Raw genomic sequence first — 21,353 nt, 5'->3', positions numbered from 1 at the left:
AGCAGGGAAAGGTGCCCACACCGGGACGCAGTGCGGTTCGGCAGGGAATACGGAGATGGAAACAGCTTGGCGCGCCCCCGACAGGATGGCTGACTCGCGCGCGCTTTGATGCCGGAAGGGACGCGGCGAGGCGCTTAGGGCGATCCTAGACCCCAATTTCAAAAGTTTGGGGGAGGGGAGCGCCCTTTTACGATCCCCAGGGAGGGCGCAGTGAATCCAAAAATGTTGCAGGTGCCTCCTGGGATCATAGAGCTGGAAACCTGCAGGACCTCAGAGTCCGGAAGAACGTGGGAGTGAGATCCAGAGAGCCGGTGTGTGCGGCAGCACCCAGGCTTCCTGACAAACCAGCTGAGGTCTGGCTGGGAGAGAGAGAAGGATTTCAAAGGTCCCTCAGCCAGTGGAAGCCAGCAAGATCAGAAAAACTGGTCTGGCCAGTTAGAAACCAACAAGAGGTTTTTTTGTTTTTGTTTTTGTTTTTGTTTTTGTTTGTTTGTCTCTTTTTTTTTTTTTTGGCTTTGTTAGGTTTCTCTGGCTGGTGTTGGTTGATTGATTTTATCTTGTGTTTTAAGTGACATTTTATTTTTCAATTTCTATTATTTTTATCTCGCAGTCCCTTATGTTTCTCTCCCATCCATCCTAATATTATTCTTTCCACTCCAAATTTATCTATCGTGCACTCCATCTCCTGCTTTTCTTTCCTTTTTTTTTTAATCTGGCAAGTTACTGTAAATTTGTATTATCCTTTTCTCACTCTTCCAACATTTTTTATTTTAATAATATTTTGGTATTCTTTTTCTTTCTATATAATTTTCTTTGCTTGGCTGGTTATACTGTCATTTGATAGGTTCCCCCTGGTATCTCAGTCACATGGTGTTGAGAAGTTACTATCCTTCATCTGTGTTCCTTTAATACACCTCTCAAGGTTCTATACTCTTTATTACTGTTATCTAGACCTCATCGATTCTGCCACAAGACTGTCACTTTACTATTACTACTAGTAAGACCTAGTCTATACAATTGTAATTGCTTCTCAATACCCCTACCTGATCTCAGCCCACTTTGCAATTTTTCTGAACTATACTATTGTGGGGGTTGTCTCTATTCTTTTACTCACAACTCATATATACTAATCTTTAGTCCAATCCTACCATAGAATCTGACCTCCCACAGCCTCACAGCTTTCTAGATCCAACTAACAATCCTCTCGTCCTCAGTAAGAGTCTTACCTTCTTTCTATCCTTTCTAAAACATGGATAGTGGGGTGGAGGAACATGGTTAACACTATAAGGAGCCATAGGATAACCCATCTCTTCTCTACTGGCTGCTAAAGTAAATATCATAGTATACTGTCTTGCTGTTTTAAACCATTTTGCCTTACTCCTCCAATTGATCACAAAAAAGAATAGGGGGAAGCTGTGAGCACCAGGATACGTGAAGGAGATTGTACCACTGAATCTCACAAATATTCTACCACAGAAGTTCACACCATAATTAAAGGGAATTAGAACAGATCAAATTAACAAACAAGAAGAAAAAAGAAGAAACCCACGAACAATGAGGAAGCAAAGAAACAACCCCCAATTGAAGGGAAATGAGGAAGCCTCAGGAAAAATGCTAAATGAAATAGAGGCAACTCAACTATCAGATAGTGAGTTCAAAACAATGATTACCAGGAAGTTCAATGAACTCACAATTAGCTTTCAGAAATTAGAGGGAAACTACATCAATCTCACTGAAAACTATATAAACATGAAAAAGGAAATAGAAACTCTCAACAAAGGTCAAGAGGAAATGAAGAATACAATTTCTGAACTGAAGAACACAGTAGAAGGAGTGAAAAGCAGGCTTGATGAAGCAGAAGATCGCATTAGCGAGCTGGAGGACAAAGTAGAAAACAGCATCCAGAAAGGGCAAGAAAAGGAAAAGAGGCTCAGGAAGATTGAAGAGGGATTAAGAGAAATGCAAGACAATATGAAATGTAATAATATCCGTATAATAGGGATACCAGAAGGAGAAGAAGGAAAACAAGGGATCGAAAACCTAGTTGAACAAGTAATGAAAGAGAACTTCCCTAATTTGATGAGAGAAAAAGTCACACAAATCCAGGAAACACAGAGAGTCCCAATCAAGAGGAACCCAAAGAGACCCACCCCAAGGCACATCATAATTAAAATGACAAAATTTCAAGACAAAGAGAGAATCTTAAAGGCAGCAAGGGAGAAAAAGGAAGTAACATACAAGGGAGCCCCAATAAGGCTAACAGCTGACTTCTCAATGGAAACACTTCAAGCCAGAAGAGAATGGCAAGAAATACTCCAGGTAATGAGAACCAGAGGTCTGCAACCAAGGCTCCTATATCCAGCAAGGCTCTCGATCAAGATAGAAGGCCAAATAAGAAGCTTCCCAGACAAAAGAAGTCTAAAAGAATACACCTTGACCAAACCAGCTCTGCAAGAGATTCTAAAAGGACTGCTTTAAGGAAGGGAGGGAAGAGAGAGAGAGAGAGAGAGAGAGAGAGAGAGGAACACACGTACATAAAAGACAATGAATAAGTACCTATCAATAATAACCTTAAATGTAAATGGATTAAATGCACCAATCAGAAGACATAGAATAGCTGATTGGATAAGAAAAAATGACCCACATATCTGCTGTCTACAAGAGACCCACCTCAGGATAAAAGACCTACACAGGCTGAAAGTGAAGGGCTGGAAACAAATCTTCCAAGCAAATGGACAGGAAAAAAAAGCTGGGGTAGCAATACTCATATCAGACAAAATAGATTTCCAAAAAAAGTCCATAAAGAGAGACACAGAAGGTCACTTCATAATACTCAAGGGAAGAATACATCAAGAAGACATAAATATTGTAAATATATATGCACCCAACATAGGAGCACCCAAATACATAAAGAAAATCTTAGAGGACTTCAAGAAAGAAATGGACAGCAACACAATTATAGTGGGAGATTTTAACACCCCACTATAAAAAATGGACAGATCTTCTAAACAAAATATCAACAAAGATATTGTGGCATTGAACAATACCCTTGATGAAATGGACTTTACTGATATATACAGAACCCTCCATCCTAAAGAAGCTAAATATACATTCTTTTCAAATGTACACAGAACATTCTCAAAGATAGACCACATGATAGGTCACAAAACAAGCCTCAACAATTTCAAGAAAATTGAAATCATACCAAGCATTTTCTCAGATCACAAGGGACTGAAGCTAGAAACCAATCCCAAGGAAAAAAACCAAAAACACTCAAAACCATGGAGATTAAATAGCATGCTATTAAACAATGAATGGGTCAAAAATGATATTAGGGAAGAAATCAAAAGGCTTCTGGAAACAAATGAAAACGAACTCACAACAACCCAAAACTTATGGGACACAGCCAAGGCAGTCCTGAGAGGGAAGTTCATAGCGATACAAGCCCACCTAAAAAGGTTGGAAACATTCCAAACAAACAACCTAACCCTGCATCTACAAGAACTCGAGGAACAACAACAAAGGCAGCCCAGAGCAAGGAGAAGGAAGGAAATAACCAAGATCAGAGCAGAATTAAATGACATAGAGACTAAAAGCACAATTCTAAGGATCAATGAATCCAAGAGCTGGTTCTTTGAAAAGATAAAGAAAATTGACAAGCCTTTAAGCAGACTCATCAAGAAAAAAAGAGAGAAGACCCAAATAAACACAGTCAGAAATGAAAGAAGAGAGATTACAACAGATACCACAGAAATACAAAGGATTGTAAGAAATGACTACGAAGAACTGTATGCCAAGAAATTTGAAAACCTAGGTGAAATGGACAACTTTCTAGAAAAATATAATCTTCCAAAACTCAATGAAAAAGAAGCAGAAAGCCTGAACAGACCAATAACAACAAAAGAAATTGAAGAAGTAATAAAAAAACTCCCATCACACAAAAGCCCGGGACCAGATAGTTTCACAGGAGAATTCTACAAAAGCATTTATGGAAGACCTAACCCCTATCCTTCACAGACTATTCCAAAAAATCCAAAAAGATGGGAGTCTCCCAAACTCTTTTTATGAGGCCAACATCATCCTAATTCCAAAACCATTTAAAGACACAACAAAGAAAGAAAACTTCAGGCCAATATCACTGATGAACATTGATGCTAAAATCCTCAACAAAATACTGGCAAACTGCATCCAACAATACATTAAAAAGATCATACACCATGACCAAGTGGGATTCATTCCAGGGATGCAAGGATGGTTCAATATTCGCAAGTCAGTGAATGTAATACATCACATAAACAAAAGCAAAGACAAAAACCACATGATCATATGAATTGATGCAGAAAAAGCATTTGACAAGATACAGCACCCATTCATGATAAAAACACTCAGCAAAGTGGGAATAGAGGAAGCATTCCTCAACATAATAAAGGCCATATATGAGAGACCTACAGCCAACATCATACTCAATGGGCAAAAATTAAAATCTTTTCCACTAAGATCAGGAACAAGGTAAGGCTGTCCACTTTCACCACTTCTGTTCAATATAGTACTGGAAGTTTTAGCCACAGCAATCAGACAAGAAAAAGAAATAAAAGGCATTCAAATCGGAAAGGAGGAAACAAAACTGTCACTGTTTGCAGATGACATGATAGTATACATAGAAAATCCTATAGACTCTACCAAAAAACTGCTTGACCTAATAAATGAATTTGGCAAAACAGTGGGGTACAAAGTCAATATCCAGAAATCAAAGGCATTTCTGTACACCAACAATGAAACAGCAGAAACAGAGATCAAGGAAAAAATCCCATTTGAAATAGCAAAAAGAAAAATAAAATACCTAGGAATAAACCTAACCAAAGAGGTAAAAGACCTGTATTCAGAAAACTACGCAACACTGAAGAAAGAAATCAAGGAAGACACAAACAAATGGAAACGTATACCGTGTTCATGGATTGGAAGAATTAATATCATTAAAATGTCCATACTACCTAAAGCAATTTACACATTCAATGCAATTCCTATTAAAATACCAATGGCATATTTCACAGACATAGAACAAACACTTCAAAAATTTATATGGAATTATAAACGACCCCGAATAGCTGCTGCAATTTTGAGAAAGAAGAGTAAAGTAGAAGGGATCACAATACCTGACACTAAAGTATACTACAAGGCCACTGTAATCAAAACAGCCTGGTACTGTCATAAAAACAGGCACATAGACCAATGGAACAGAACAGAGAGCCCAGAAATAACCCCAAGTCTCTATGATCAATTAATATTTGACAAAGGAGGCAGCAACATTAAATGGGATAAAAATAGCCTCTTCAACAAATGGTGTTGGGAGAACTGGACAGCCACGTGCAAAAACATGAAACTTGAGCACCAACTTACACCATATACAAAAATAAATTCAAGGTGGATAAAAGACTTAAATATAAAACGTGACATCATTAAAGTCCTACAGGAGAACGTAGGTAGGAAAATCTCAGATATTTCACGCAGAAACTTTTTTACTGACGTGTCCCCTAGAGCAAGGGACATAAAGGAATGAATAAACAAATGGGACCTCATCAAAATTAAAAGCTTCTGCACAGCTAAAGAAAACAGTATCAAAATTAAAAGAGGACCAACTGTATGGGAAAACATATTTGCCAATGATACCTCAGACAAGGGTTTAATCTCCAAAATATATAAAGAACTTACACGACTGCACTCTAAGAAGACAAGAAATCCAATTAAAAAGTGGGCAAAGGACTTGAACAGACAGTTCTCCAAGGAGGACATACAGAAAATCCAAAGACACATGAAACGATGTTCAATATCGCTAGCTATCAGAGAGATGCAAATTAAAACCAGAATGACATACCACTTCACACCAGTCAGAATGGCCATCATAAACAAAGCAACAAACAACAAGTGTTGGAGAGGTTGTGGAGAAAAGGGGACCCTAGTGCACTGTTGGTGGGACTGCAGACTGGTACAACCACTATGGAAAGCAGTATGGAACCTCCTCAGAAAACTAAAAATGGATCTGCTTTTTGACCTGGCAATTCCACTGCTGGGACTCTATCCTAAGAATACTAAAACACCAATTCAAAAGAACCTATGCATCCCAATGTTCATAGCAGCACAATTTACAATAGCTAGATGCTGGAAGCAACCAAGATGCCCATCAGTAAATGAATGGATCAGAAAACTGTGGTACATTTACACAATGGAATTCTATGCAGCAGAAAGAAAGGAGCTCCTACCCTTTGCAACAGCGTGGATGGAGCTGGAAAACATGCTTAGCGAAACAAGCTATGCAGTGAAAGACAAATACCATATGATCTCACCTTTAACAGGAACCTAAATAACAAAAGAAAGAAGCAAGCAAAATATAACCAAAGACACTGAAATAGAGGACAGGCTCACGGTGACGGGAGGGGAGAGAAGAGGGAATTTAAGGGGTCAGTGGGAAGGGCTCACAGGAACAAACTTAAAGGGCACATGGTCATAATCTAAGGGGAGGGTGGTAATGGGAGGGAAGTGGGGAGGGTGGGAGGGGGGAAAGGATTGGGATTAAAAAGGAGAAAACTGTATTTGAACAATGATTAAAATATAATAAAACAAAACAAAACAAAAAAAAGTGAAGTAATTTGTGTCAAATAATTTGTGATAAAAACGTTTGTTTCTGTGAAGAATTGAATTCGGGTTTCATCTATATTCCTCTACCTGAGTTGTTGCTGAATAAAGATGGGCTTTTAAATAAGTTAAGTCTAAATGGAATCTAGAAAATTTGCTGAACCTAAATATTCACTTACTTGCAGTGTTGTATTTTATTGAATTACAAAAGTTAAGTACAATGTTATTGTTCCTTGAACTAAGTTCTATCAAAAGCAAAAATGTAGTGTTCCACAGGCATAGATCTTAATTTCTCAAAATCCATTTTTTAAAAAAAGATTTTATTTTATTTTTTAGAGAGAGGGGAGGGAGGGCAAAAGAGAGGGAGAGAAACAATGTGTGGTTGCCTCTTATGTGCCCCCTGCTGGGGATCTGACCTGCAACCCAAGAATGTGCCTTGACTGGGAATCAAACCAGTGACCCTTTGGTTTGCAGTTCGGCCCTCAATCCACTGAGCCACACCATCCAGACTTTAATTTCACATAGGTTACTCTCAAATAATCATTCTTAATAATTGGGTTTCTTAATTATTACTTTATGTAAGCTGAAACAGCAAAGGATAAATGCAACATGAGATCAGAAGACAGTAAATTTTAATGGGGTGATATATCATATTTTCAAGGGCACTTTTGAGTCTCCTTTAAACAGAAATCTCAGTAAAAAATAAATTCGCCAGTATTTTAATAGCATGAACAATTTTGTATTCCTTTGAATAGTATGCTGAAATGAGTTTTAGAAAACTAAAATATTCTGTACAGTTAAAAGCACAATGTAAAATCATTGTGAAAGTAGTGACTTAGGTTGTTTGGTGTGAGATAAATATCTTAATATCTCATTCTCATTGATTCTGGTTAAATCACTGCTTCTTAACCCTGGCTTTATAAGCTTCCCAAACATATGTTGAACATTTTTAAGAAAGTTCCAGGGATTCTGATATGGCATGTGCCATTATAGCATTGGCCTTGGTAAAATCCTGGTGCCATTTGTAATGGCAAATGTATCACAAAAAGTTAACACACCAGTGCACATCCAATCTTCTGAAGATGGTTTTTAAATGCTAGTGTTTTATTAGGAGACAGAAATCCTAGTTTAAGACTTATTCAAGCAATTTTTAATAAAGTTACATTTTGAAATAGGTAAACACTTAGAAAGCAGCAACCGCCAAAATTATAATCTCAGAAGCTGTTGTGAAAGAAATACTAATGCTGTTTAAATTTTTGGAATCATGTGATAGTTATAATCAAATGTGGAAAATAAATATTACTTGGTATTTACTATTAAACATCAATTGTTTTCATAATATAAATAGAAATGGGGTATATTATTATTTCAATGTTAAAATACAAAAATTTTGAATAAAATTTACCATATCATAATGTGATTCTTCTTTTCCCATCTGAGTTCTAAGTAAATTAGTTAGGCTCTAAATTGTTTATAATCTCTGGTCATTTAAATTTGTTGCACTTTTGAATATGTTAAAATTATGATATTCCCTTTATACCTTCTGTTTCTGGTTGATTTTATATATTCTTTTTCAGCTGACTACCTGGCTCAGGCGTTTGATTCTCTTTGTTTGGACTTAAAGACAGATGAAGGAAAAGTCTTATTTTTAGAGTATCAAGCTGTTCCAGTAATATTAAACCACCTACGGATATCCAGTAAAGGCCTCTTATCCAATGTCATTGATAGTTTGCTTCAGATGACGGTGGAATCTAGTAAGTTTTAAAGTTTTATGTACATGAAGAAATTCTGGTGGGATGACTTTTCTCATCTATTCTAAATATATAAGACAGCATGTAAGACAGCATATATATGCTTAAAAATACTTTTGACAGGACTGTAATAGAGTCATTAATAATATCAGTAAGTTATAAAACCTAACCCTTTGTCTGAGCTTTCTCTAACTTAGCACAGTTTCCAGTAGTCATCTCAGTTATGCTACTTGTATATTCAAGCTACTTTCTTGCTTCTCTTTTATATCATCAGTCTGACAGTTCTATTCTTATGTTCCCTGTTTGCTCAGAGGGAATGAGATCATCAAATGTTTCTCCACCAGAAGTGAGAACAATGACACAACCATATTCCCTATTGTTGCCTGTCCACCCATACTGTTTTTTTGGAGGCTATTCTTTTATATTCATATTTATTATGTTTTGTAGCCTGTTTTTTTCTATTTTATGTTTTTATATTGACATACAAGTTCCTTTGTTATTGGTGGTTCCTAACTTAGTAGAGGGATGCTGAACATGAATATTTTTATTAGCTTTGGTTGCCTTTGCTCTTTCAATTCCGAGTAACCCCTTGACTTATAACAGGCAGCCATTTTACTTCAATAATTCTTTTTCACTTGTAGTCAGTCCTGTTTCCTATACTTCTTCCCTCTGTGGCACTTCTGAAATTAAAATGTTTATGCCTTCCAGAAAGTGTAAGCTAAACATGGAAAGCCATTGCTCATTGTGGTAGTTAGCAATCTATTATACTTGGTGTTGCTTGTCTGGGTGCACAACATGGTTATGTTTCTAACTAGGTATCTTTGGCATATAGCTTCACATTTCCAATTCACTTTTATATACAATCTCATTTTTCCTACAACATCCCTCTGAAGGAGGCCAGATAGAAAAACTGAGGCCTAGAAAAATTAGGTAACTTGTTCATGGACTCCACAGCTCTGCAGCGATAGAACTAGACTCCAAACTGGGTCTCTGATTCTAAATGTAAAGTGCATTTTACCATATAGCACTGTAATGAGGTTTTCCAGGTTTGTTTTTTTCCCCTCTGGCCCCCAAATGTCATATTTTCACTGACCTGTTTTGTTATAATTTTTAGCCATTTGTAACCATAAGATATTGGATTTATAGTTGGGGAACTAGCTACCTTGATAAGTAATCTTGGGTTTTTAAATCTCAATGTACCAACTTAAGGTGTAGAGCAAAAAGTGAAAAATTATAAACTGAGGCACAGAGACCCAAGATTACTTGTTTTAAGTGGGTAGATTTCCAGCTTCACAGAAAATATTTTATTTAATGAGGAAAACAAAAATCCTACAGATTCAAGTATCTATTCATCAAATACAGATCTGTATATTTCTTGACAGAGATAAAGTTTTTTGTAGCCAAAGGACAACTAAGTAAAATTTTATGAAATAGTGGTCCTACTTTGTTGAAATGATTTTGTGGTATCGTAATGTTCACATTTGGAGAAATTCGTATTAGTTTAGGTAGTCAATAGATGTTCAGTTCATTTACTTTGTTTACCTTTGTTAAAGTTATGAAATCCAAGGCTATCATTTCATGCTCACATTGAATAAACAAAGCAAATTCTAATGCTGATTGCTAGAAAGTCATGTTGTTTTCAGTGATGGGAAACTTTTGGAAGACCCATAATGGGAAGATCTTTGATGATATTTATATTCATTTTCTTGATATAGTTTCCATTTTTAATATAAATCCAGTAACTGGTGTTAGTGAGCCAACAAAATTTGTTGAAAGGATAAATTAGTGATAGATTAATACAGCAAATACTTATCTAGCTATTGGTTTTATGTTTTGTTTTTTCTAGATTTGAAATGGCAAACTTATTTCACTATATACATAATTTCCACATGCCATTTATTTTTAACTTATAGTAAAAACTTGTTGGAAAAGTAATCTTGATAGAATTGATTTGCAGATGGCTTATCTCACCCATCAAAAGTGCATTTGTGGCCAGCTGTGTGCGGGATGCCATGTTTCAAGCATTGTATTTGCAGTGCTCTGCTGAACATTGGGGCTTCATTTGAAGTCCCTTCTAGAGCTTCAGTGCAAGGAGCTGGAGGGAGGTGTCAGTGGGCTGATCTCTAGCCCTGGACTACCCAGGGTGCCTAGTAGTGGTTAACTAGGAGGTCAGTATAGACACAGTGTTTAGAAACATATATAGTAACTTAACAGTAATTTCATCTCTGTTAAATCCAATAATAATTTAAAACATTTGGACTTGTATTTTGTGTATTTGTTTTATTTCATTTTCTAATGTTTTTCATGGTAATGTAAACAGATGAACAGAGACACATTAAATTTTGAAAAGTTTATTTGAGCAAATGATTTAAATGGGGCAGCACCAAAACTGAAAATGGTTAGGGGTGCTCTGCAGGTGGGGTTAGGACAGAGGTTTTCCTAGAGAAGACATGGATATAAAGCAAAAATTTATTTGGCTATAACTTAAATATTTACCTTACTTAGGAATTTGGCTATTATGATAGTCATTCTTGAGTTTCATTTTCTCTGGTTCAAGAAAATCTGGTTGACTGTTTATGATTAATTGTTTTTGAGTTTTGTTTTTTGAGATTCAAGTGCATTGACTCTGGCTTAGGTTTTGTTTGTTGAGGTAGGCTATGTAATGGAAGGCACTAGAGCCACCCTGGCCTAACATCCTCCTTGTTTAACTACTTTAATAGTATTTGGTGAAAGTGTGATGGGTTCTTTGTGAAGGATTGGAAGTTTTGAAAGACTAGTCCTCCACGGCAGTAGTTTGAGAAGCAGTGGGGTACTCCATCTGTATGTGTGCTTTATGCTAAGTTATGTTATAGTTAGTGCTGCTGCAAGGGATTTTTCTTCTTCTTCCCTTCTACCCTTTCCCCAAATTCATCTTTTCAGATATGAGAAATTTTATTAGCTGTGTAGGTATTATTTTTGCAAAAGCTGCTAAAACATTAAGTATAAGATCTGCATATTGATTTACCTCAACATATTTATTATGAGAACAATATTTCTTTTTAGATTGAGGGCTTCTGATTATATCTGTTTGGGGCATTAGTGTATATTATATAGTAACTTAGTAATGTAACTCTCAGAAAATTACTTAGTAATTTTTTTTCTGCCAGTAGTTGAAACTTATTACTCACTTATTTAGATTTAGCTGTGTGAAAATTTGAGTGTAATTTTATTTCAGAGAAACCTTGTTTGATCAGACTGAGTTATTTTTAAACTATATTTTATTGATTATATTGATACAATTGTCCCAGTTTTTCTCCCTTTGTCCCCCCACACCAAGCCCCACCCACTCTCTCAGGAAATCCCCACACCGTAGTCCATGTGCATGGGTCATGCATATATGTTCTTTGGCTACTCTTATTTCCTATGCTCAACTTTACATCCTCATGACTATTCTGTAACTACCAATTTGTATTTAATCCCTTCAACCTGCCCCCCCTCTATTTGGCAGCCATCAAAGTGTTCCCTGTATCTATTATTCTGTTTCTGTTCTACTTGTTTGACTGTTTATGATTAATTGTTGAACTACTTTAATAGTATTTGGTGAAAGTGTGATGGGTTCTTTGTGCAGGATTGGAAGTTTTGAAAGACCAGTCCTCCACCACAGTAGTTTGAGAAGCAGTGGGGTACTCACTTAGTGTTTATTTTTTTAGATTAAATTTTTCCATTTTTAACAAATGTACTGTTAATTCAAGTACAGTTTTCTGCCTTTTCCCCTGCTTCAATACCCCCACCCAGCCATCTCCACCTCCCATCCCTGCTTCTACCTCCCCTTGGTTTTCTCCATGCATCCTTTACAGTTGTCCCTAAAAACCCTTTAACATTTCCCCCCATTATCCCCTCCCATCTCCCCTCTGGTTACTGTCCACTGGTTCTTAGTTTCAGTGTCTCTGGTCATATTTTGATTGCTTGTTTGTTTTGTTGATTAGGTTGCACTTATAGGTGAGATCATATGGTATTTGTCTTTTACTGCCTGGCTTATTTCACTTGCTTTAATGCTGTCCAGTTCCATCCATGCTGGTGCAAAGGGTAGAAGCTCCTTCTTTCTTTCTGCTGTGTAGTGTTTCATTGTGTAAATGTACCATGGTTTTTTGATCTATTCATTTACTGATAGGCACCTAGGCTGCTTCCAGCACTTGGCTATTGTGCTGCTATGAATATTGGGGCATATTGTTCTTTTGGATTGGTGTTTCAGGGTTCTTAGGATATAATCCTAGCAATGGAGTTGCTGGGTCAAAATGCAGTTCAATTTTTAGTTTTCTGATGAAATTGAATTCTGCTTTTCTTAGTGGTTGCACCTGTCTGCAATCCCAACAGTGCACTAGGGTTCCCTTTTCTCCACATCCTCTTCAACACTTCTTGTTTATTGCTTTGTTTTATGATGGCCATTCTCACTTGTGTGAAGAGATATCTCATTGTGATTGTAATTTGCATCTCTCTGATGGCTAGAGATGCTGAACATCTTTTCATAAGTCTCTGGGGACCCTTTGTATGTCCTCCTTGCAGATGTCCCTGTTCAAGTCCTTTGCCCATTTTTTAATTTTTTTTTTTTTTGGTCTTCCTGGAGAGGAGCTGTGTGAGTTCTTTATATAATTTGGAGATCAAACCCTTGTCTGAGGTATCATTGGCAAATATGTTTTTCCATAAAGTTGGTACTCTTTTCATTTTAATACTGTTTTCTTTAGTCATGTAGAAGATTTTAATTTTGATGAGGTCCCATTTATTTATTCTTTTCTTTATGCCCCTTGTTCTATGGGATATATTAGTGACAATATTGATACATGGTATATCTGAGATTTTTCTGCCTATCTTCTCCTAAAGGACTTTAATGGTGTGATGACTTATACTTACTTTTATTAATCAAGATTTAATAAATTCAAATCTTGAATTTATTTTTTTGTATGGTGTAATTTGTGAATCAAGTTTCATTTTTTTTTTTGCATGTAGCTCTTCAGATCTGCCTACATCATTTGTTGAAGAGGCTACTTTTGCTCCATTTTATGCTACTGCCCCCTTTGTCAAATATTAATCAACCATAGAGACTTGGGTCTATTTCTGGGATCTCTATTCTGTGCCATTGGTCTATGTGCCTGTTCTTATGCCAGTACCAGGCTGTTTTGATTACAGTGGCCTTGTTATACACTTTGATATCAGGTATTATGATCACTCCTACTTTGTTCCTCTTACTCAAAATTGCTGCAGCTATTTGGGGCCATTTATGGTTCCTTTTACATTTCTGAAATGTTTGTTCTATATCTGTGAAATATGTCATGGGTACTTTAAGAGGGATTGCATTGAATCTATAAATTGCTTTGGGTAGTATGGGCATTTTGATGATGTTAATTCTTCCAATCCATGAGCATGGTACATGCTTCCATTTGTTTGTGTCTTCCTGAATTTCTTTCTTCAGGAGTTTTCTGAGTACAGGTCTTTTAACTCCTTGATTAGGTTTATTCCTAGGTACTTTATTTTTCTTGTTACTATATGAAGTGGGATTTTTTCCTGATTTCTGTTTCTGATATTTAACTGTTTGTATATAAAAATACCTTTGATTTCTGAATATTGACTTCGTATCCCACTGTTTTGCCAAATTCATTTATTAGGTCAACCTGTTTTTTGGTGGAGTCTGTAGGATTTTCTATGTACACTATTCATGTAATCTACACACAATGATAATGTTGTTTTCTCTTTTCAAATTTGGATGCCATTTATTTCTTTTCTTGCCTGATTGCTGTGGCTAGGACTTCCATTAGTATGTTAAATAGAAGTGGTAAAAGTGGACAACCTTGTCTTGTTCCTGATATTAGTGGGAAAGTTTTTAGTTTTTGCCCATTGAGTTGTAGGTCTCATATATGGGCTCTATTACATTGAGGAATGCTCCCTCTATTCCCACTTTGCTGAGTGTTTTTTTTTTTATTATGAATGGGTACTGTACATTAGTGAATGCTTTTTCCCCATCTACTGATATGATCGTTTGCTTTTTGTCTTTGCTTTTGTTTTTGTGATGTATTACATTTATTGATTTGTGCATATTGTACCGTCTTTGCATCCCTGAGATGAATCCCACTTGATCATGGTATATGATCTTTTTAATGTATTGCTAGATGTGGTTTGCCAACATTTTGTTGAGGATATTGGTGTGTATGTTCATCAGTGATATTGTCCTGAAGTTTTCTTTCTCTGTTGTGTCTTTCTCTGGTTTTGGGATTTGGATCACAGTGGCTTCATGAAAAGAGTCTGGGAGTCTTCCATGTTGTTGGATTCTTTGGAATAGTCTATGAAGGACAGGGCTTAGCCCTTCCTTAAATGCTTTGTAGAATTCTCCTGTGATACCATCTGGTCCAGGGCTTTTGTGTGTCAGAAGTTTTTTTGATTACTGCTTCAATTTTGTCAGCTGTTATTGGTCTGTTCAGGTTTTCTGTTTCTTCTTCATTCAGTTTTGGAAGGTTATTTTTTTCTAGAAATTTGTCCATTTTATCTAGGTTTTGAAATTTCTTAACATATAGTTCTTTGTAGTAATTTCTTACAGTCCTTTGTACTTCTGTGGGATCAGTTGTAATCTTTTCCCTTTCATTTCTGATTGTGTTTATTTGTGTCATCTCTCTTTTTTTCTTGATGTATCTCCTTAAAGGCTGTCAATTTTGTTTATTTTTTCAAAGAGCCAGCCCTGGGATTTATTGATCCTTAGAATTGTGCTTTTAGTCTCTTATGTCATTTAATTCTTCTGTGATCCTGGTTATTTCCTTCCTTCTCCTTGCTCTGGGCTGTGTTTGTTGTTGTTTCTCCAGTTCTTGTAGGTGTAGGATTAGGTTGTTTATTTGAAATATTTCTGTCATTTTTAGGCAGGCCTATAGCTGTGAACTTCCCTCTCAAGGCTGCGTTCACTGTGTCTCATAAGTTTTGGGTTGTTTTGGGCTCATTTTCATTTGTTTCCAGAAACTTTTTTATTTCTTTCTTATCTAATTCTTGACCCATTCATTGTTTAAGACCATGCTATTGAATATCCATGAGTTTGAATGTTTCTGAGTTTTTTCCTTGAGGTTGGATTCTAGTTTCCTTCTTTTGTGGTCTGAGAAAATGCTTGATATGATTTCAATTTTCTTGAATTTCTTGAGGCTTGTTTTGTGTCCTATCATGTGGTGTATCTTTGAAAATGTTCCATGTGCATTTGAAAAGAATGTGTATTTTGCTTCTTTGGAATGAAAGGCTCTATATATTATTGGGTAAGTTCATTTTATCTAAGACATTGTTGAATGCCACAATATTTTTTGTTGATATTTTGTTTGGAGGATCTATCCATTTTTGACAGTGGTGTGTTGAAATCCCTTACTATAACTGTGTTGCCTTCAACATCTTTCTTGACGTCCTTCAAGATTTTCTTTATGTATTTGTGTGCTCCTATGTTTGGTATATATATATTTACAACATTGATGTCTTCTTGGTGGATTCTTCCTTTGAGTATCATGATATTACCTTCTGGGTCTCTCTTTATGGCCCTTTTTTTTTTTAAGATTTTATTCATCCATTTTTAGGGAGGGAAGGGAGCGGGGAAGAGAGAGAGAGGGAGAGAGAGAGAGAGAGAGAGAGAGAGAGAGAGAGGGAAAGAGGGAGAGAGAGAGAGAGAAACATCAATGTGCGGTTGCTGGGGGCTATGGCCTGCAACCCAGGAATGTACCCTGGCTGGGAATCGAACCTAGGACACTTTAGTTCTGAGCCCGCGCTCAATCCACTGAGCTACTCCAGTCAGGGCTATGGCCCTTTTTTTGAAGTCTATTTTGTCTGATATGAGTATTGCTACCCTGGCTTTTCTTCCCTGTCCATTTGCTTGGAATATTTGTTTCCAGCCCTTCACACTTTCAATCTGTGTAGGTCTTTTGTTCTGAGGTGGGTCTCTTGGAGGCAGCATATGTGTGCGTCATTGATATCTTTTCCATTAGCTACCCTATGGTCTTTTAAATGGAGCAGTTAATCCATTTAAGTCAAGGTTATTATTGATAGGTACTTATTCATTATCATTTTCCATACCTGTTAGATTCAGTTTTTGATAGATTTGTAGTTGTTGCCTCTTTGTTATTGATAAATATGCATTTGTTACCACTTTATTTTTCATATTTTTATCTTTTTTGTACTTTTAAAAAAAGTATGTTATTGATTATGGTATTATAGTTGTCCCATTTCCCTTCCTCCCATTTATTCCTCCCCACCCTGCACACCCTCTCCACCATCATTCCCATCTTTAGTTCATGTCCATGGGTTATACGTGTAAATTCTTTAGGTTCTACATTTCTTACACTGTTCTTAACATGCTCCTCTCTTTTCTACCTACCATTGATGCTACTTATTCTCTTTATTTTCTCCCTGTCTCTCCCTTTCTCACTTCCCTGCTAATAACCCTCTGTGTGATCTCCATTTCTGTGATTCTTTCCTGTTCTAGTTGTTTGCTTAGTTTGTTTTTGTTTTTAGGTTCAGTTGTAAATAGCTAAGAGTTTGTTGTCATTTTACTGTTCATATTTTTTATCTCTTTTTCTTAGATAAGTCCCTTTAACATATCATATAATAGGGCTTGAGGATGACAAACTCCTTTAACTTGACCTTATCTGGGAAGCACTTTATCTGTCCTTTGTTGGGAACCTCCCTGTCTGGTATCAGAAGCTGTAACCCCCACCAAGGCTAAGGCTGAGGGAACGACCTTCGACCATAAGCCTCCAAGGAGACAAAAGCTTATCTCCCTGGCAGGAGCGTCGCTTCTGCTCCTTTTACTTCATCCATAACTGGCCCCCAATGCTTGGTTTGTTAGCCAATGATGGGTAAGGTTCCCCAAGGGGGGAACGATCTAAGACAGGCACGATCACGTGGGAGGCCCTCAAGGAAGGATTTTGGGGGCTACAGCAAAAGGGGGTGATGGACCCTCGCCCCTCGGCTTTAATAAAGCCTGAGTCCTCATTGTCTGTGACAAAATCTCCTAATCTCTTGGTTGCCTTAGTTCCCTGTTCCACCTAAGCCTGAAACAATGACAGGGTGTTGCCGCCCTGTGTTGGAAAGGGCGGGTTTCCCGGGTGATCAGGCCTAAGAAAGAATATGTAAAATCCTGTGAAACCTGCTTTGTTTAGAATGCTCTCAATTGAATGATAAGGGTCCAAGGAAGAAGTAAGTTTGTTCCTTAAAGTTTTTTACAGCTCTTTAACCCTGACTCAAAATAGGCCTTCACACTTCTTTGTTACCTATTGTTTGATCCTTACTTCCCACCAATGAGTAATGGCTTTACCTGAATTCTTATGCAAATGAACCCAATAAAAAGCCTACTCGGGCAGGAGAATGAGGTGCTCTCCCTTAGGGGTGCTTTTCCCTAGGGAGGGTGGCCATGGCACTCCCCATTAGAGAGAGTGGCCGTTCAGTCCCTATTTCCCCACAGGACCTGGTTGTCTCTGTGTATGTTTTTCTTGTGTTTCGACGAGCCATCCGCAGCATTCTGTGGCCACTGCCTGTTGGTTTTTAGGTTCGGTTGTGAATAGCTATGAGTTTGTTGACGTTTTACTGTTCATATTTTTTATCTTCTTTTTCTTAGATAAGTCTCTTTAACATATCATATAATAAGGGCTTGGTGATGACAAACTCCTTTAACTTGACCTTATCTGGGAAGCACTTTATCTGTCCTTCCATTCTAAATGATTGCTTTGTTGGATAGAGTAATCTTGGTTGTAAGTCCTTGCCTTTCATGACTTCGAATGCTTCTCTCCAGCCCCTTCTTGCCTGAAAGGTTTCTTTTGAGAAATCAGCTCATCGTCTTACGGAACTGCTTTGTAGGTAACTCTCCCCTTTTTCTTTTGCTGCTTTAAGATTCTCTCCTTCTCTTTAATGTTAGGTAATTTAATTATGATGTGCCTTGGTGTGTTCCTCTTTGGGTCCAACTTATTTGGGACTCCTCTGAGATTCTTGCCTTCCTGAAAGTCTATTTCCTTTGCCAGATTGGGGAAGTTCTCCTTTATTTTTTCAAATAACTTTTCAACTTCTTGCTCTTGTTCATCTCCTTCTGGCACCCCTGTTATTTGGATGTTGGAACATTTAAAGATGTTCCAGAGGTTGCTAAGCCTCTCCTCAGTTTTTTGAATTCTTGTTTTTCATTCTGTTCTGGTGGAATATTACTTTCTTCCTTTTGCTCCAAACCATTGATCTGAGTCCTCGTTTCCTTCCCTTCACTGTTGGTTCCCTTTTATTTTCCTTTATTTCACTTTCATAGTCTTTACTTTTTCCTCTCTTTTCCAACCATATTCAACCAATTCTGTGAGCATCCTGATTACAAGTGTTTTGAACTGTGCATCTGATAGGTTGGGTATCTCTTCATCACTTAGTTGTATTTTCTCTGGAGCTTTGATGTGTTCTTTCATTTGGGCCATTTTGTTTTGTCTTGTCTGCCTTGTAAGGGCAGAATCTTAGGTGTTCACCAGTGTGGGGCAACTCACATTGCTGCATTGTGATGATATATGTGGGGTAGGGGTCCGAGAGGGAACAGTGCCACTTGCTCTGCTGGTTTTCAGTCACTTTCGCCGCTACCCATTATCAAATTGGGTCCTTCTGGAGCTGATTCTCACTGGGTGGGTGTGTGTATATTCTAGGACACTGTGGGTCTCTCCAATGAACTCTCCTGTGAGGTTGGAAATTTCTTCTGCTGCCGCCCCCCCCCCTCCAATGTTTTCAATCAGAGACTTTGAGCCTTTATTTCCCTGAACTGGACCCTGAGTGTGTGGTCTATCTTGTTCCTCAGTTGTTCCTCCCTGTTTATGTGCATGTGAATGTGGGGCTATAAGCCCCACTACCTTGCACATACCTGAATGTGGGGCTATTCAGTCCATAAGCCACTACCTTGTCTGGTCCTCCAGCCACTGCCTTGCCCATCCCAGTCCTCCACCTGGCTGCCCATCTCCACCCCTCTTACCAGTCTGCATGAATGTTTCTTCTCTAATTCCTTAGTTATCAGACTTCCATACAGTTTGATTTTCTGTCAGTTCTGGTGGGTTTTGTTTTTATTTTGCTGTTGTCCTTCTTTTGGCTGTGTGAGAAGCCAGGGTGTGTCTACCTGCACCTCTATCTTGGCCAGAAGTTTTCTTTTCAGCACATTTTAAAGTTTTTTTCAAAAATAGTCTGCATCTTAAAGCAAAGTGTGTGTGCTCCCCAGCCCTTGAGTTACAATATGGTTTTGGTTTTCTCAATCATAATACAATGTTTTTGGATGTGCTATTGCTACCCTCCCTGGATCCACACATGCAAGTATGTAACCTGACTTTCCTGAGCTCATAGCAGGAACTCTCTCCTGAACCTCTTTGCTGTTTTCTTATGAGAGGAGGTTCAGAGTGAGCATTATCACATGAGAAGAGATTCTCTCTTTTAGTCCTCTTATTTTTCAGTCAAGGCAACTGAGCCTAAAGAAGAAATGAAGCCCAGTTTTTTGGGAAGTTTTGTTTGTGTCTTGTTTTTACTGTACCCAGTACTCAACTACTCCTCAAAGTTAAGAAACCTGTTTCTCCCCCCATCTTCCTGTTTGGATTGCTTCCTAACTGTGTCATATGTCTGTGTGCACACATGGGTGTGTCTTAACTTAGGTACTTAAATATCACACATCTTTTTAATGATTTAGAAATTGTGACTAATTGCCTTTTAATGATAATCTTTCACTTAGCACCTAAATCGCTGGAGGAAGTGACTAATAGGTGATAGGACCTAGGGTGTTACAGTACTATTGTGGTCACTTTGCACCTGTGTTTGAATGGAATTCAAGGTCAGTGAATGTATTCACATATCTCTTGACTGCTTGCTTTACTCCCACTCCAGTCCTGTCTCCTGGGTCTTACTGTCACCTATACATTACTATCAGCTTGACTTGGCTGCTGGAGTTTATTGTTTGAAGAACACTTTAAATGCTTACTCCACTGTAATATGCCCTGACAAGGACTGGACAAAAGCTTGAAGTTTCACCTAGTTCTGACTTTTTTTAGATGTGTGCCTCCTTCTCATTGGTTACTGTGCCTGCGGTCTGTCCTTTGATCAACCCTCACTGCCATCTTGCTTCATCTTTATTATACACAAAACCAGTCTTACCAGACACCTGTTGAAAACCCTGCAGCCTCCCTTTGCCTAGAGTAGGGATGGCAAATGGTTCTTTTCAGGTGCCAATTCCAGATTTTTGGTGATGGCTGCTGAAGTGTGGGCTGTCTGAAGTTTAATAAAGTGCTATGATTTGTGATTTCTGACATGTGCAGGGAGAGGCAGTGAGAGCAGATGTGCCACTTCATCCCTAACCAAGAGGATAAGGTGTGAACTTTTAAACATGGCACGCAAGACCCTCTCTGTTTCTGCCTACCTGTCCAGAATCGTTTATCACTTCCCAGCCTGCATCCTTCCTTAGTACCCTGCTTCCTCTTAGTACCTTCCTTACTACCCTGCTTAGTACCTTGTCATCACACCAATGTGACTTTGCATCTGTTGAACTTCTACCTGAAATCCCTTGCCTCTTGTTTCTCCATTGTTACTTCATCCTTCAACACTGGATTCAACACCTTTGAAGCCTCCTCAAATTTTTGCCCCTTAGCCAGACCTCACAAAATCATTTTCTTCTTTCTCTAGTTTTGCAGTGCATTCTGTATATATAAGTAATATTGACACATTATATTATAATCATTTAATTAATGCTGCTCTCCTACTAGATTACTTGATAGAAAAGTCAATATTGACTGAGATCCTTCAACATTTTAGACACACTGGGAGGTTCTGCCAATCCAGGAAGCCTAGTGGAGTAGAAAGAGGGTGGGGTTTTGAAGCTGACTTTCTGATAATTACCAATGGAGAACATATATCATTTCTCTGAGTCTCAGGCTATTCATATTGTAAATTGGGACTCATAATGCTATGCCAGACTGTTTAGAAATAGTATTTCTAAAATGT

General features: G+C 37.7%; 1 protein-coding gene across 9 annotated transcripts in view; it reads left to right on the top strand.

Moving 5' to 3' along the window:
• Nucleotides 1-21,353, top strand: part of CCDC138 (coiled-coil domain containing 138) — a 147,080-nt gene that overhangs the window by 114,737 nt on the left and 10,990 nt on the right. For 7 of the 9 annotated variants that reach the window (XM_036026623.1, XM_036026626.1, XM_036026620.1 and 4 more), the window contains one exon: nucleotides 8,208-8,384. The exons of 1 other annotated variant lie outside the window; for it this stretch is intronic. In XM_036026623.1, coding sequence (XP_035882516.1) covers nucleotides 8,208-8,384 — 177 coding nt within the window. Of the gene's footprint in view, nucleotides 1-8,207; nucleotides 8,385-20,091; nucleotides 20,260-21,353 lie in introns of those variants that run through there. One more of the 9 variants, XM_036026619.1, reaches the window with a different exon arrangement.

The sequence above is a fragment of the Phyllostomus discolor genome, chromosome 5, assembly GCF_004126475.2.
Source record: "Phyllostomus discolor isolate MPI-MPIP mPhyDis1 chromosome 5, mPhyDis1.pri.v3, whole genome shotgun sequence".
NCBI classification, from domain to species: Eukaryota; Metazoa; Chordata; class Mammalia; order Chiroptera; family Phyllostomidae; genus Phyllostomus; species Phyllostomus discolor.
The sequence above is the reverse complement of the archived record's forward strand: the minus strand, read 5'-3'. Positions and strand labels throughout refer to the sequence as shown.